General features: G+C 42.6%; 1 protein-coding gene across 3 annotated transcripts in view; it reads right to left on the bottom strand.

The window, feature by feature from the left end:
- The window catches only part of rab28 (RAB28, member RAS oncogene family), a 46,622-nt gene extending 29,012 nt beyond the window's left edge, over positions 1–17,610 (bottom strand). For 2 of the 3 annotated variants that reach the window (XM_034598269.1, XM_034598268.1), the window contains exons 1-4: positions 17,137–17,610; positions 11,557–11,653; positions 8,762–8,850; positions 6,776–6,905 (exon numbers count right to left, since the gene is read on the bottom strand). In XM_034598269.1, the coding sequence (XP_034454160.1) occupies positions 6,776–6,905; positions 8,762–8,850; positions 11,557–11,653; positions 17,137–17,211 (391 nt within the window). In that variant the 5' untranslated portion in view covers positions 17,212–17,610. The remainder of the gene's footprint in view (positions 1–6,775; positions 6,906–8,761; positions 8,851–11,556; positions 11,654–17,136) is intronic. The other variant, XM_034598267.1, reaches the window with a different exon arrangement.

The following is a 17,610-nucleotide window of genomic DNA, read 5'->3' on the forward strand; positions in this document are numbered from 1 at the left end:
ACTGGAAGCTGAGACTAGTCTGACGCCTCTGCTTTTGTATCACATATACTGTTATGTATGTTTACCTCATTGTTTGAAACTTTTAATATGGACATAAAACATTGCAACATTATACTATATTAAATATTATATTAAACTTGATGGGAATGAGGGCTCAGACTCTTGGACACCACTGTATTGACAGAAAATAAGGAAAAGGCTAAGAGGTCCCCTTTAAAAAGTCAAAAAAGCATAATGAATCATCCAGTGCGATGTCTGATTGAATTAGACTTGCATTTAACTTTCACAGCACAAGTGGCTAATAAAACAAATGACTGGTGGAATTTATGTGAAGCATTTAAATGCCTGAGTCCAACTGCTCTACATGACTTGGAGAGAGCTCATAAACACTGAGGGTTTTGAAATATGAAGGACGGGAGACGTCTGTACCTGCATTAAAATATGGACCACAGATTGAAAAAGGCATTCAATAAGTACTTTTTCTCCCTCGAAATAACTCTGGCTACCAACCACTTTAATTCATTTTTGTCATGAGTACAGTATCATACAGAATTGCACAGAAAATGTCGTGTTTTCTTTACTATTCAGACGCTACGCAGCCATTCAGAAGTCAAACGGTGCTCTTGCACATTTCATTAGACCTGAACAGTGTGGTTATTGTTTACAGTAGGCAACGTTTATTCTCTGAAGACTGGAACATCTACATTTAATGAAAAAAAGAACATGACATTTGAAATTATTTTAATATTACCTTTGGCTTTAACAGATCATAATTCCAGCATCAGTGTAGTTTTGCAATACTGCAGCAATCTGTAGAAATTGTATACGGCTATTATTGCCTCTGGACATTGTACAACTTGTGGTGGAATAATTAGAAATAATAATCAGGATATTACATTTTCAAGCTAAGCTAATAATATTATCAGGACTTTTCTGAGTGAGTACAGACAGATGAAGTGCTGTTACTAGCCGGGTGTTGTCGAGGTGAGCAGGGCCCGTGCACGAGTCCTCGGGGGAATCCTGACAGAGACAGAGCGCTCTTTGTGCTGGGGAGCCCCTGCCCCGGTGGCCTAAAACGGGCTGGGACCATCAGGGGACTCGCTTTCCACTAGGTCAGAAGTGTTCTGTCGACAGTTCATTGATCACAGCTCATCTTGTCATTCGATCGTCCTTCGCGAAACGATGTGCAGACACACACACACACTTGTGCAAATACGCACACAGGCATTCACACTTTAAAACATAATCAGATACTCCACAGCGGCTAGTAAAACAATGTGGTCTTCCTCCTTGGTCAGGGAATTTAAAAGACACAGTGTCCTGCAGTAGCTCTGCAGGCAGGGAGAGAGCTGGAGGGCCGGGCTGTCGCTGCGTCAGTAAAACCTGGGGCAGAGAGCCTCGCAGGCCGGGTTAACGGGCTCCCAGGACTCATGAAAAGTGAACAAAAGACCCAGTTCTGAGCCGACCGCACAAGACGCTGCCCGGGGTTTCACTGGCCATGTCCTCCAAGCTCTCCTGTCGCTGTTAAACTAAGTGGACTTTTATGGGTGAGCAGTATACATGCCTCTGTGAGCCGGCAGCGTAACTAGGAGCTATAATAATTATACGGAGCACAGGGGAGCCTTCATAATTGTATGCGTCGCATCACTATAAGTCTACTTATAATTATTAAGTCCATCTATGAGCAATAATGCATTGAACTGGCCTAAATATCCAACAGCAGCCAGAGCAGTGAACTGTAACGTGGAAAGAGCGTTCTGCTCATGACTGCCTGAGCAAACATCGACCAAGTTAAAAACCTGAAACAGAAGCAGAATGCAAAGACAGTGATGTAATAATTTAACACCACAAAAACTAGATTTAGCACCAACAAAAAAAGAGGGGAAAGCTGTGTTGATATCCCGCATACATTTATAATATATGTGGATCCTGTGGATCCAGATCAATCGGTTATTTACCCAACCCTGTGTCAGCAAGGCCCCTTCCAGGAATTCCTCCATATCAATGTTGTGGAGCAGCAGAGAAATAAAGTACAGGCTGAGCGTGATGAGGGTTCCAGGCTGCCTTCAGGTCAGGTGGCTAAGCTGCGCTGTGCAGCTCAAATGGCCCATGACATACCACACAAGAAGGTATTCGAAGACTGATCATCTACTGCATGTGCAACAATATTTGCTTTATGGATGACTAATATGAATGAGGACTTTCCAGGCTTCGACAGGCATGAGAGTCAAGAGAGATGAGTGCGGGGACCAGAGCCGGGTCAAACAGTTGCTACAATTAAATGTCAGCGTAGCATTCATTTATTTGATCACCAGGTTGGCCCTCTGTGGTATTGCTCTGTGAGGGAAAGACCACCTATCTGATGCCTATGTAGGCTTAAATTAACCCTTAAAGTATTTCTTAATCACTGCTGGACACGTGTCAGCTTCTGCAGCTGGGATTTTACACCGACTTATCAGCCTCAGTGAAATACAGCTGTAATTCTTCAGTCATCCCTCTGTTTCCTTGGTGTAACCTGAATCTCTATTTCCCATCTTTTCCAGACTCACAGAAAGACAGCAGGCTACAGTCGGTGCGGTTACTGAGACAATTTGATACACACGTCTCGGCTGACCCTTTACCTTAAATAAAATGTGAAGAGAAACAGGAAACACTGGATTTGCTGTAAACTGTAAACATTCCACATCTTTACCCAACCATACACTATGCCTCACTAGGTCTATATACTGTATATATAAGGTTTTACAGTGTCGGACCTGTGGTCACACTACCCACAGTGCAACACAGACACTGCTGACGTGTTCATCTCTTCTATCTGGGGAGGGGTGTGGGTGCTGGGATAAGAGTACTGGGCTTTTGTCCCACCACATGTCTATTGTGGCTAAACCTTTCCCTTGGGGGCAATTAGGACCTTTTAGTTTGTTGTAAGAGGACCTAAGTAGGAGTGGGTTGAGCCAGGAAAAACATTTTTGAGCTAAACCAAAAACAGAAGCACATTGAGCTCCTCTGCGCTCCTGGACTTCTGAGCATCTCTCTATTAAGAAATGTGCAGGCCAACACTGAACAGACAGGAACTGTGGCAGCTTTACTGGGGCAGGGAGGTGATGGGGGTGAGAGAGCTGGGGAGGGCAGGGGGGGGGGCTTCAACTCCACCTGAGGCCTTGCCAAGAGGGCAAACAACTCAAGACCAACAATGTTGGTGGTAAGGACATGCTTCAGGAGAATCAAGAGTTAGGGGAGATCCATGTTTCGCTTTGGCTTTCTCATGGATGGATGGAAAACTGCAGAGAGAGAAGTGCGACTGGTAACGGTACGTGGCGAGATCTGCTGTAGCGTGCAGAAAGCAAACACACGCATGTTGTTTGACACAACAGGGACAAGGAGCCAATGAAAAGACATTACTGTAAGTAAAGGCAGCTACAGACAAAGTGTTAGTCTACACATGTGAGAGATAAGAGTTAAGAGTAGGTCTGAGAGTGTGATTGAAAGAGTAAGTGTTTGCACAGGGGTGAAAATGAATGTGCAAGTATGTTTGAGAGATTGTGCGAGATAGAGAGCTGGAGAAGAAAGAACTGGGGGGAAAGAAACCGAGCCAGAAGAGAAAGGCAGGTGAGACAGAGTAGAGTCTACAAATTGTCTTGATGCGGGGACCTTATCTCCCTGCTGCAAGAAACGTTTCCCATGGCAGGCCTGAGTGGATCGGCAGTGAACGGTGTTCGAACCTCTGAGTAAGAAGCCATGAGTGATGAGGAGGGGTTAAGAGAACTGAACCCATTTAAGTCACCCAAATAAGGGCTGTACAAGCCTATGATGGATGCTCTGGAGTTCCTGAGGGAGAGAGCGCTAGAAATGGGAAGCGAGCAGGGGTCCTGCGATCCCCACTTAATAAAAACAAATTGGTTTGATAAACGACACAGGCTTAATGTCTTACGAAGAAATATGGGCACTAATTTCAAACAGCAACGCGAGTCATTTTGACATATTGATGATCCCATACGGTGATAATGTGTGTTTGTTATGGCACACGAAATGATTCCAAATGTGTATTAGGACATACAGTTACTTCTGAGGAGGTTAAGTTTACGCGCCAGTTACTTTGTTGGTTGGTTTTGTTGTTTTTCAGCAGGATTACACAAAAACTAGTGACCAGATTTCAATAAAACCCATTAAAGATTTGGGTTGGATCCGGACTAAGGGGATTTTGTATCTCTTTCTTTAGCAGAGATATGGTATTTTGTGATACAGGGGTTTCACACACATTTCACAGGGAATTATTAGTGTGTGAAATTCTGTGCATCTTGATTAAAACTTAAGTGTATTGCACTCTACTGAGGGTCATTCTAGTTTATTTAAGTGCCCTTAAGTCCATCTCTGATCTAAAGAACAAACACTCACTAAAAGGCCACATGCAGCTGTTGTTCAGCAAAGAGCAACATAATTCATAGTTTGAGTGTCTTGCAAAGAACACAGTACTTTTTAGATGACTAAAAATTAAACAGTTGAGTGGTGGAGAAGAGGACTGAGCACTCATCTCTTGAGAGATTCCTGTGTACCATATGGTGTTACGCTGGGCTGCCCTATAATAAACAGTTATAGTATGTTTAAACAGAACAAGAGCTTAGCATTCTTCCATTAACCATGTGTTCCCAGAAACTCCACAAGTGTGTCGCTTTACAGGAGTGCATGTTTCTGTGCACAGCTGCGACTGTGTGTCATTGCATAAATAATTGTGTGCACATATGTGTTCCCTCAATAAAACATTTCATTGGCTTCCTCTCTGAATTGTTATTATTGTTATTACAAGTGATGCCATTGTTTTACACGAGGCTCTGGGCAGCATGCAGAGGGCATGGGAGTCCAACACACTGGGTCTTAACAAGCACACTTAACCTCAGCCGGCCACACTGCGCCAAAGAAAGGAAAGGTTGTTCCCCGGCAGTGACATGGCACAGGAGGGCAGTCAGGGCAGGGTGAGGAGAGGAGGGGACAGCATCATTAATGAACTACTCGTCTGGTCCATAGGCTCAATTACAAGTACACAGTACACTGTGTAAGGAAGAACGTGTTTGAATTAAACTAGGAGACAAGCACAAGGTAATTCAGGAAAATTAAGCTCAATTCATACAAAAATGACATGTACTGTTAATAAGTAAAACAGAGTCATGTTAAATTAAATGAAAAAAAATACTTAAATGTTATAATACTGGATCAGGTGATGATTAAATAGCTTTCTGCTGCAGTCTGCACTAACCAGCAGTGTTCACCTTAAGTTTATCGAGGTGGGAACACTAAAGATTCTGAGTGGTGAAACAACACAATCTCCCCCAGGACGTGCCCTCACAGAGACATAAATCTGTTGTGTTTTTATAAGCTCCTTGTTATGTCTGTGCTTCTATTTTAGTTTCAGTCAAACATCATGGGAACAATAAGAGGGAAAATCTAAATTCTGCTCTCAAAAGAATGCTGAGTATTCATATGTTACGTTCTTACTGTTAATGTATACCAAGTACTCATTTTGAGTAAAAAAAAACTGAAGCGGTATGATACAGAAAAATGTCAGTCAGGGGGCAGAGGAAAAGTAAAACAAAAATTTAGGTGTGGACATTTCTAACTTGATAGCTAGACTAACTTTCTTCAAGGTCCCTGAAAAAGAGGGAGTCAATGGGAGGGCCCTGGGATCCATAAAGTCTCACAAGGTAATTGATTGCTCTTAGCGGGGCAATCTGTGTGGGATTTTCTTTTTCTTTTTTTTCAGCCGGCAGGAACAGAAAAAACACACATGGGCCATTTTCAGCAATAGAGCCATTAGGGGGAGAGTGAGTGTGCGAGTGTTGGGGTGAGGAGCCTGACAGCGGGATGTACACTACTTAAATATTACAGTACACACACTCACCCACACACCCAAAACCTAGCCTAAATACAGAGGCGCCCACCGTTAAAGCCAGGGCATTAAGAGATGCAAACGGATGCGAAGACAAGAGAATCTGCTCCAGACAGGCGAATTAAACCGTGACCTATGCTCCCCGTTGAGTAACATTAGCGAGAGCTTCCTGTGTGCAGGCACCACTCTGTTGACCGTTCATCATCGCCCGGGAAGGTGGACAGTCACCATTACACACACGCACTCTGACGCCTCACTTTACAATAACACGGCAGCAGCCATGACTCCACATCTGTCAGGGGGATGTTTAAAAGGAGTCATCATTATTACTCTTTATTTTGGAGATAGGTAGAAGGTGCAGGCCGATAGGAGGAGAGCCGTCTGGTTAACGTCGAGTTCCTCTTCTTAACCGACGACTCTAGTCAGGAGCACAGGCTCGTACTGGGGGGGGGGGGGCAGATGGGTACTGACTGGGGAGGAGGGAGGGGGCACAGATAAGCGGTGCCCCAGGTCCATTGGCCCGGGAATCTTAAATCATCGGCCTTCACTCCCAAGATTTTCCTAAACATCAGCTCTCCCATCGCTCTGGAAAGCTCACTTTCTTATCAACTGGCTTATCAAACCGATCAGTTATCTGCTGCTCGAACAAACACGTCTGCTACCATCAAACACTCACTCCTCCACACACAAACACAGACACGCAAAATGAAACATGTGTCAAGGTGAAGTGGATAGGGAGAAACTCTCTTCATTTTAATTTCTACTGAGTTCAAGTAAGTGAAGTGCTATCCAAACTTGATGGACTACACCGACATTTTTAAAGTACAGTATTGTTTTTTCCCTGCTGAAAAACTATTACTTTGTGTGTGTTTGTGTATTTATATTAAAACTCACTTTTGTTCCCCACTAAGGAGACAACAGGCTGGACGTCAGATTCCTCGTTGGCCTTCTTCACCATGCTGAACCAATCCTCCAGATTCTCAAAGCTCTGGTAGTTGGTGATGTCGTACACCAGGAGAACTGCCTGCGTTGGAAAAAGCAAGAGGAACAATGGTGAAGGATGTGTCTCACATTTACAATCATCCACTGGTAAATTATGGATGCGAGTATACAGTTTCACTTCATATTCCTTCATGTTAACATTAGTTAAATACTGAGTGAGCATGGGAACAGTAGGTGGCACTGCTCCTCTTTTTACAGTCGGGGACACACTCCCTTACTCACACATCATCTGTGGTGCGTGACACTGTGTAAATTCACATGGATCTGATTCAAAATGGAAATAGTGGTTTAAATAATGAACAATTCACAGTTTTAAAAATGCACACTCCAATTTCAGTGCAGAACATAGGTTAGGTTTGGTTATCTACTGTCTGAGCTAATGAATTAAAGCTGTCTGGCGAGAGACGTTTTCCTCCTCCCTTAGTTTTCCTGAACACTGCACTCTACAGAGACAGTGCTGCAACAACAACCAAAGCCAACACTGAGACCAGAAACTGTTTACACATAAATCAATCAACGAGTAAACACAGATACAAGAAGTGTTGGTGTGATTCAAGGCGAATCATCTCATTCCTCAACTATCTAACTATAACTTCTGCTTTTTCTTCAGGACGGGATGTGAACACGGGCCAAGGTAAATGGCTCTACTTTTACTGCGTGATGCAACACGACATAAGGGGTGTCTGTTGCTTTTTGTTCGGCAGACACGCGCTGTCACAACACGCGAGGATGGTGACGACAGCTCGCGCCTCTGACAATTACGGCGAGTCTCTCCGAAACAGCTATGATTGATTACAGGACGCACAGTGGTGAACAATAGGTGTGAAAGTTCCATCCGACGCCGACGAGAAACTCTGCAGGCAAAGTGTCATAATGTGGTGGTGATGAGCGGGAGACTGTGAAAGAAAGGCTGGAGACTGGAGAATATACACACTACCAGGGTGCAGTTTAGACAATGGCTCAACAAACACTTCAAAAAAGGTGTCGCCTCCATAATTTTCATGGCCATGTAGATTCATTAAAAAAATAAAACCTACAATTATTCTTTTCTCTAACGTATACACCAAGCGTTTCCTTGAATAGAGCTGGTGTACGCGTCTCTTTCTCGTGCTGCACTACGCTTTGTGGATTTGACAAACCACGGCCTTTAAGTTGGCCTCTTCACACATGAGATGTTCTGGAGGTGACAGAAAGCACTCCTCTAAGGTGACACAGCTACCTGTCCATGCTGATGTTGTTGGCACATAAACAAACTGGGATACAATGACAAAAATATTGTTCTGTTTCCCGACGGCAAGAATGAGGCAAGAGTTAATAGATCATTTATTAAATGTTTTTTTTCCTCTACTTTTTCATTACTAAATAGCAACATTACTTTAAATAATTAGTGGTAAAAGTTTAATTAAATTTGGATGTTTTTACAAATTCTGGGAAATAACAGTTTACACGAATGAGAATGTAGTTCCGAATATTTCTATTGACCTTCAGTGTGCAGTATTATTAATCATCTTTTGTCCGGTCTGCCAGAGAACATCAACAGTAACGACTCTGAAAAAGGAGAAATATGCTGATTCTTGAAGCTCTCTTGACCTGCTTCGCCCACTGTGAGTCCAAATGACGGTTTATTATGATTTGGCTCCACAGGTAGGGAGTGGCCGGCTCTGAATGAAGCTGCCAGAGCTGTAATAATAACTCAGACAAGAGTCCTGTGACTTTTTAACCATAGTGACAAACATCTGTAACATTTTGTTTTGTCCATCTACACATTTTTGCTGCATGTGCGAGGAAATAAAAGACTGAAGAGGCGCATAAAGATGTTTGTGAGGCAGAATAAAAAAACATCTTCATAGGATTATGTGTGAATTTGTGTGTACTTACATGAGCTCCGTATACGTATTTATCCAGCATCTTCCCTCCTAACGTTTGGCCTCCAATGTCCCACACCTGCAGGGTCACATTCAAATTGCCTACAGTGGTGGAAAGAAAGAAAGAAAGAAAAGAACATCTTACTTTGTTTTCCTATATATTCTTTCATCTGCAAATCACTTAAATTTAAAAACTAATTCAACTGATAATGCTGCAATTTGTGGGATTCCATTGCAGATGTTTTTGTCCTTAACTTGTTTGTTTTAACAAAGCTCATAATCCTTAGGAAATAACCAGTCAGCGGTAACTTGACTCTGTATTTTGGCCGTGAGAGTTCTCTAATGAAAGTCCACCTTGTCGATATACATAATGGAAACAATAAATCAGCGATTAATGTTTCATGCTCCGGGCTCTCGCCTGGCAGGTCACCAACACCTCACGTCCAAGAATAGCCAGCTCAAAGATCGAAGGGGGATGAATGGGTACAGTTACCCTCTAATTTAAACATCCTCAATACTCAGAAATTACTTCTTATTAGCCTGGGAAGACCTTTTTGTATTGTGCCATTTCCTGCCAAGTGAGGAAAGTGAGGAGGATTATGTGCTGTTAAGGAAAATAGCAATAATTAAACAGAAAATAGGAGGAAAAGAAGACAAGTCCTAATGCTTGTGGAAAGAGAAGGAGTGAATGAGAGAGAGAGAGGGGGAGAGAGAGAAAGACGGGCACAAAAACCAAATCCAAATAAATATTTTCTTCCTCTGGAAAATGAAAGGGGTGGTTGAAAAAAAAAAAAAAAGAGTCAAAAAAAGAGGAGGAGGGCGGACCAGACAGCGAGGAGTTTATGTTGGTGTGATGAGGGCCCTGCGCTGGGCTGGAGCGGCGATGGGGAGCAGAGCGTACCCTGTGGACACGGCTGGACGATTCAACCCTTCATAAGTCCCCTTTATAAAGCGAGGGAAGGAAACGCTGAGGTTCACAGTCGCTACATCCAGACTATACAGTGTCAATGTAAAGCTACACTGAGGAGTGCAATGAATAACGGTTAAAGAGCCATCCCCGCCCATCCTCAGACTGGAGCTTTATTTATGTTAGAGATTCACGCTGACTCCACCGACATTTCCCTGCGTACACTTTGCAAAAGCAGAAACTGCAATTGTGAGCCCCATAGACTTGTAATGATAAAGAGGTCAAAAAAGGAGCATGTGGATAAGATAATTGTTCTCTGGGTGTGACAGAATCGATCAAGTGAATTTCTCCTCAGGTCAGTTCCCTCCACCGCCTGTACCTCAGTGTTTTGCACGGGCATCTGGAAGAGGCATTGTTATAAGAAGCCCGCACAGAGGAGGCTGTTGTGTGCCAGTCGGCCTATCCTCACCTTTCCCTGCATCGGAAAATGTACATTAAGTTTGACAAACCGGGCCTTCATGGAGAGAGGGGCCAACGCTGGCTATAGGCTACTCTCCCCCCCCCCACTGCAAAAGACCCGTACGGCCCCATAAGAACCCGGAGAGCCACACAATCTCTCCAGTACAAGGCAGGGTGGGGGTCCTAACTAAGTTTGGGACCACCCAGCTCGCAGAGCCACCCTCCGATTCATCAGCTCATCAACACCCAATTCCCCGGAAAATGGGACATTTAACAACTCCGGTGTTCGTGTTGTTGCTGCCCCGGTGATACATGTACACTACATTTAAACAAAGCTTACAGTTACACACTTGAGAGAGCACTGATTGTTTCAGGAAAGAAACTTACTGGAAAGAGAAGTCAAACGATTAACAGCATTCAAGTTCATTTTTTAAGAAGTCAAGCCCAGCCTGTGCTTTTAGTTGGCTCTTTCATTCTGACTCCACCACAACATTTTTGGGGGTTTAGTTCTCCTAAGTCTCATAAGCTGAAACTGACACAAAATCAAAATAGAATCCTTCAGCCAACTCACAAATCAGCATAAATTTTACATTTAGCACTTAATTTGCCCTCGCTTAATGTTGTTTTATTAGTAATGAAAGAATGGAGCCACTTTGCAGATTTCTGGAGCTTAGGCCTTGGCAGAGTTTGAGAAATGCCATTTAAGATGCTGAAAATCCCCATTTTCACATGGTAGGAAGTAAAAATGGGATCTAAATATAGCATTAGTCAATAAACATATATTTTACAGATCTAAGGGGGATACAGAGTGTGGCTTTATTTCTGCGGGTTCAACATAAACAAATAAAAACATGAATGTTTTATGTGGTGCAGGACAAAGATCAGCTGAACTGGGGGATCAGCGATATGGATATAAAATGTTAATGTATTTACTCTGTACTGTGCCCACAGAATTATGAGCAAGGCTCGCCCATTTGGACATAAGCTGTCCATTGGCCTTGTGGAGTCAAAAAAAAAAGGTTTGCTGTAAGCTCTGGAGAGAAGAGCTTTCAGAGTGAATAACCCTGAGAAGTGGCAGACACTCTACAATGAGGAGCGACCAGAAAAGACACATTCAGCTCCTGAGTCAACCTGAAGAAAAAAACTGCAGAAAACATGACAGTTCAGTAAAGCTGGAACAACAGGCCTCTTTGTTCGATTCAATACTTTTTCTGGCTCTTTTTTAACACTGATAATTTTAAGTACACACAAACCTTAAGGTCAAAATTACAGTAAAAACAAACAACCACTAACAATCAAGGCAGTCTCTCTAAATACAATCATCCCAAATTATATTGAATAAACAAGCCTGCAGACCGCCACTGCGCGCTTGTGCAACACGCGTGTCCGTGCTGAGTCTGTGCACAAGCGAACACTCCCAGAAGATTATGAAGGTGTCTCACCTGGAAGGCTTATTCTCTTCAGAAAGAAATCAAGGCCGATGGTTTGTTTGTATTGCTTCCCGAAGGCCTCCTGTGCAAATCTGGTGGCGAGTGATGTCTGAAACACAGAGACAAAGGGAGAGAGAGAGAGACGGACAGGAAATGAATACAAGCACGGCTCTGCAGCAATAGACAGGACTGAAGATATGTCACTCGAAGTAATGTGTTTTGAAAAGAAAATGCTTTCAAGCTAAAGGGAAATCTGTGAGTCTTTGCATAGCATTTGCCTGGTAAATAATGTTCACCCATATATGCAAACTTCATAGCATAAAAACCAAATGAAAATCATAGCATGGCCCAGAGCAAAATGTTAGATGCTGCAAAACTCCTTCCAGAGAAAATATACAGCGTGTTAAAGAACTTCCTGAAAAAGTGATATTTCAGTGGTGAGCGGAAGAAGAAGAAGAAGTTTGATTTCATTCACACAGAGGGAGTGAAGTGCCAAACTAAGCTTTATACAGTATTTCAATTTCTAATATTTCTAAAAATACACAAGTATAACTTATCACATCACCACACTTCCATGTGATTCTTTTCCACAACAGAGCGTAGCCATAATTCACAGACAGAGCCCCGGTGAACTATGCTCCGCGGGGTTTTCATTTCATCATTAACAATCCATTTTAGGCACCGTCAAAAAACGTAGTGATTGACTTGAAGGTACGCTGATGTAATTGTCTGCCTCGTCTGCCGTCTCCCCGCTCAGCCGCAGTTGTGACAGTGAAAATCAACGTGAATTACAAAAACAGGTGCTGGAGTATGTGTCATGTCTCCAGACAGCAGACCTAATAATTGCCACAAATTATAAAACCTCCATCACTGTCACCGTTGTGTTTGAGGAGGAAAAAAATAGCATGTTAGGGGCTCTCCTGAAATCCATGGGAATCCATCGCGCAGGCTTGACATGCCAAGTTTAATTCATTTTGATGGATGAGGATAGGGGAAAAAATGAAGTGCTGAATGTCTATTAGCTATCTTTAGAGCAGTGTGCTTACATAAACACAACAGAAAAGTGAAGCAATGGGACTCTCTGAGTGTTCATGTGGCAGCAAATGCATTTTAATGTGGTACTTGACAATCACTGAGGGTTAGAGGATTTAAAACTAAATTCTTTCTTTTAGTCCACTAAGCTTTCACTTGAGCCGGTGTCCTTATCTACCTCCATCATGCTCAGAGAGTTTAGATTCAACCAAGTAACGCTTCAAATTAGACTGGATTTATTTCAAATCACTCCTGGGCAAACAGAGAGTAATTTAATTGAGAAAACCCTTATCACTGTTTACCCAAATATTTGTCTGTTTGGATTTTTTGTCATGATACCTTTAATATAAAAGCATTATGTTTACTCTATCATGGATTATTAAATGTTATCTTTTAATTTAACCCATTAAATGTGTAATCCTGACTTTTACGAATGGCTTTCTTGATTAACTTGTCCTTAGAGGTGCAGGATCAAGTTTAATCCACCTAATTATTTTTTTAAATTCCCAAAGCTGCAGACTTTTTTTTAATCACAGTCTGCAGAGTGTGTCACAGGCTCGAGAGTGACGGAAAAATTACTAGAGGTGACTGACGCAACAAGGAGAAAATCGTCCATTTAAGTAGCCCAAACAATCACTGACAACACAGGAATAACAAGCTCGGACAGCAAAAATGTATTCCACATGCTCGCGTTGGCCTAGTCGGCCATTTGTCTTGGCATTCCAGTAGCTTGGCTCTCGTCCCTCAACGTAGACCTTTTTTTTTCCCACCGTACAATTGGAGCTAACCAGCGAATGTAAAAGCTGGCGTAACCCTGACACTCCAACAGAGAACAGCACAGGGTCACCAACGATACCAGTGCCGGGAAATGGGGGAAGTTCTACTGTAACAAGAAACTGAGAGAGAGGGAGGGAAAAAAATATGGCAAGCTGATTATGTCCATGTGATGCAATGCATATGAGGGAGGTTGTGCATTTTTGGTATCAAAACTGGCTCTTTATTCTTCTTAAACAGTCAAGACAGACAATAAAGTTGGTATTCTGCAGAAGAGCTCCTCTGTAAAGATCATTGCTGGGACACCGGTTAAAAAATAGACCTGTGTATAAGTTCAGCCTTAATATGTGAGCCACCATGTTGTTAAAACATCTTGCTCAGGTGGACAAGCCTCCCCAGATCTCCCGCTCTATTTCTGAATGGACAACCAACCACAAGCGAAAATACCGCCGAGAATGCTGTCCAAGAAAAACTGATCCGATTGCAATTTGCTCAGCAAATTGACATTAATAAGGGGGGAAATGGCATTCAAGATGTCAGTCAGTGGTTCCTACTCAGAATGGGGGCAGGGCTCCTGTTTTCTGCCCAAAACAGACAAGCAGGTAAGTCATTCAGACAGTGACGAGCTGACACCTGGCAGCCGCGTGGGGAGGGTTATTAATGTAGCGTATCTACTGGGAACTGAGTTGTGTGTGTTCTCCGCATGCCCCCCCCCCTTACCCCAAAAGAAAATGTCCAGAATGAGAACATTCATTTTTCTCATTGGGTCTCACCATTACTGCTACATTCATTTTCTTTCTCCCAGAGGAAGCAGAGATTAGTTATGAAAGGGGATGTGTAGACGAAAAGCACTTGACGTCTCCTCCCTTGCATTCACACGCACTCATCTGGGGATTCAGATGCAGTGAAGAAGAAACTTGGCTGGATCGTCATGACAACCTCCCTGCTTTGCTGCAAATAATTGTTTGGTGTGGCGGGGGGAAAAATTCCCCTGTTGTGGATGTTACCAGTCCCTTTTTAATCTGCCTCTTGTACTTATTTTAATGAACATAGAGAAGAATTCGGTCCAGTGATTTTGAAAGGGAAGAGGAACAAACAGCCGGTATGAGCACGGAGCAGATTTACCACGAAGAGACACAATAAAGTAAGAAAAAGTATATTTGCTCACATTTCAAAGTGTTCGCCCCAAACTCTACTCCCAGTATTCTTTTATCCTATCAAATGAGATAATAGCCACGTGTCTCATTAGGGTCGTCCAGATACAATTTTCTTAAATGGAGCAAATTCCATACGGGGAGAAGAGAGGTACACTGACGGACAACAACCACCAGCTGCCAGAGCCTGACTAAGCACTAAACTGTAGCCTTCCTTTATCAACTAGCACACTCTGTTAAACACCAATTCTACCCCGAGTGCCCTGAGCAGCAGCCGTGTAGTGTTAAGAGTTTGGGAATGTGAAAGTTCATCAAACTGCTTTATTTCCTATTCAACACAATTCAAAGAAACATTTAATCGAAACAATCGAAACTTTAAAGGGGAAAGTTAAGTTGATGTGTGTTTTTCTAAAATGTTTTACTTGTCTGTGTCATTTGAGCACATAAGTCTGAATTTAATGGCAAGTAGAGGCATGGCTTGGGCAAGATATTAACAAATGAGTGTGCCAACTTGTTATAAAAAGAATTAGCCCTACACATACAGGGCTCTGTATAAATATATAACAAAAATATATATGCACCTTTTGACCAGTAACCAAAAACAAGTAACGGCAAATAATTTCTTCAGTGTATTGAAGCCTATAGGCTCAGCTACAACAAAGCACCACAGGCAACTATGTCCAGTAGAAAATGCAACATAAGACCTCGATGGATCTTTATAGGTTCACAACAAAGCATTTAAATCCTTATTGCTAAATTTGAATAATAAACAAAACTACAGATGTCCAATAACTTTTGTAAAAGACGTCACTGGATTTATAGAAAGTGAATACAAAGTGAGAAAAAACTGTTTTTTAAGGTTACATTTTTTTCCCCTGCTGTTCACATGTATTTCACCAATTAAAGTTTAAATTTAAATTTGCTTTACCAATAAAAAGCAGGAGAAATACTGGGTTATTTGACAACATTATTTATTTAGTGTTACTGTTATTGTAAGCTTATTCCTCTGTCTATTATTTATTACTACTATTATTATTTATGTTAAGGATTTTCCATATTTTCTCATACTTTACTCTCTCCTATCGAGCTTTCAGCCACCTGGAGCTCTAACTGAGATCAAATCTCTCTACCTCGTTTACACTACGTCTGAATATTGACCAACCCAAGATCAGTGTGAATGAGCGACCTCAGGAAAACTATATTATGTAATACACAAGTGTACTTAACACCAGGACTTACTGGAAGCTCGGGCTGGTGGTCAGGCGTGAAGTCAGATTTTGTGTCATTAAACTATCGCAGTGTTTTTGTATGATTTGTGCTCAAATTAGTAGCTTGCTAGTTTATCAGCTAACAAACTGTTGCATTCATTAATTTAATGAAGAGTAAACAGCTATTTAGCTTCAGTAAATGTTGGATTAAGCAAGAAAGGGAATACGGCACAAATTGTGCAGGCGACTTCGAGCGTCTTTAACCGTACACGTCTCTCACTGCAGACGTCTGCTGACATCAAGAACGTTGCAAGTTCCCGAGTGAAATCTTGTCAACCTCCATCCATCATGTGGACTTTCTCCTCACGATCGAGTTTCTCCAGTCTGAGAAGTGGGTCCTCTTGTAGGTTACAACTCAATAAACAACCAACCTGTTGAGTTACAGTCAGAAACACAGGAGGCCATGCTAACAAATATTTACATCCATCTGTGCAGAGGAGCTTTTAATAAATAATAATTTAACAAATGGCAATGAAGTGAACTGACTATTTAGACAAAAGCAAGGCTCTATATTATTCCTTTTGTACAATATGGCCGTTACCTGTCCTTAGTACCACTAACAACTGTCATAATCCACATAAGGTTTCCAGTGCTGAGTAGTTTTATGCGTGTGGAAATTGCTGAGGCAGAATCAGAGATGTGCATTAGTTCTGTTTAAATCAATTTTTTATAATTGTGTTTTTATGTTTGGTAAGTATCACAACTCAAGTATGATAAACCTGCTGATAGTAATAAGACTCCCCCTTAGCCAGGTGTTGACTATGCGGTGGTCATATTATTCTTCGGGGTTGTGTGGCTCAGGAAACATGACACGAACAGAGGGAAGAATTCAGAATGTCACAATATTCTAGATGTGGATATAATGCATCAGTATTTGAACGTTGTGTGTATTTGCTGTGCAAGGGTTGGGGATGTTTTCTGTCGTTTGTTTTGTCCATTTGCATCATGTACTCAATACACCCTGTATTAGTCATGTAGATAATACTTCAGACGCAGACATTTTACAGTACTGTGAGTACGTTCTTGTTGTGTACCTCAAGTCCATTTGCCTCATACTACAGTATTACGTTCGGTTATATAAGTAGTGAGGTTTTAAACACAGGACATTAACTTAAAATACTACATATTTGTATATTTAATGACTTTACGGAGCTACATACGTATTTCTCCACTGGTGTACTGGGATTGTTGTTAGCTTGTAGCCGGGTTAGCTACATCAGCGTCGGTCACCATGGCGACGGAGCGAGCTTCAGGATGAGCACCGTGAAGCAGTGTGTCTGTCTGTGTGTGTCTGTGTGTGTCTGTGTGTATCTGTGTGTGTGTCTGTTTGTATATAAGTGTGTGTGTCTGTGTGATGGTCTCACCTTCCCACAAGCACCGTCTCCAATCACTACAAACTTCAGCTGCCTGTCGTGACTTTCCTCCTCCGAGTCCGACATGACGCCGGACACGCTTCCCCGGCTGCTCCGGTGAATCGAAGCGGTGAAACAACGGCACCAGTCCCCGGTCGCTGAATCTGAGTATCGGGGAGAATCACAGACGGATTAAACGAGCGTTGAGTGGGCAAACAGACGCCATTTTGACTCCACCGACACAGACTGCGCCGCTCGGCCTGATCCACTCTCTCTCTCTCTCTCTCTCTCTCGCCGCTACCGACGCCGCTCACCGACTTTCTAACGGTTACGACGAGGACTTGATATCTACGGAGAAACGAGCCGCGCGTCCCGACTCGTTGTTCCGGTTCGGGATGTTGTCATTACCGCTGCGAGGCCGTTTGCAGTTTATCGGGGGAAAGAGCAGAACCGGAAGCGGCAGCCAGGGTCCGTGTGGTCGTGTGT

Source organism: Hippoglossus hippoglossus, chromosome 10, assembly GCF_009819705.1.
Source record: "Hippoglossus hippoglossus isolate fHipHip1 chromosome 10, fHipHip1.pri, whole genome shotgun sequence".
NCBI classification, from domain to species: Eukaryota; Metazoa; Chordata; class Actinopteri; order Pleuronectiformes; family Pleuronectidae; genus Hippoglossus; species Hippoglossus hippoglossus.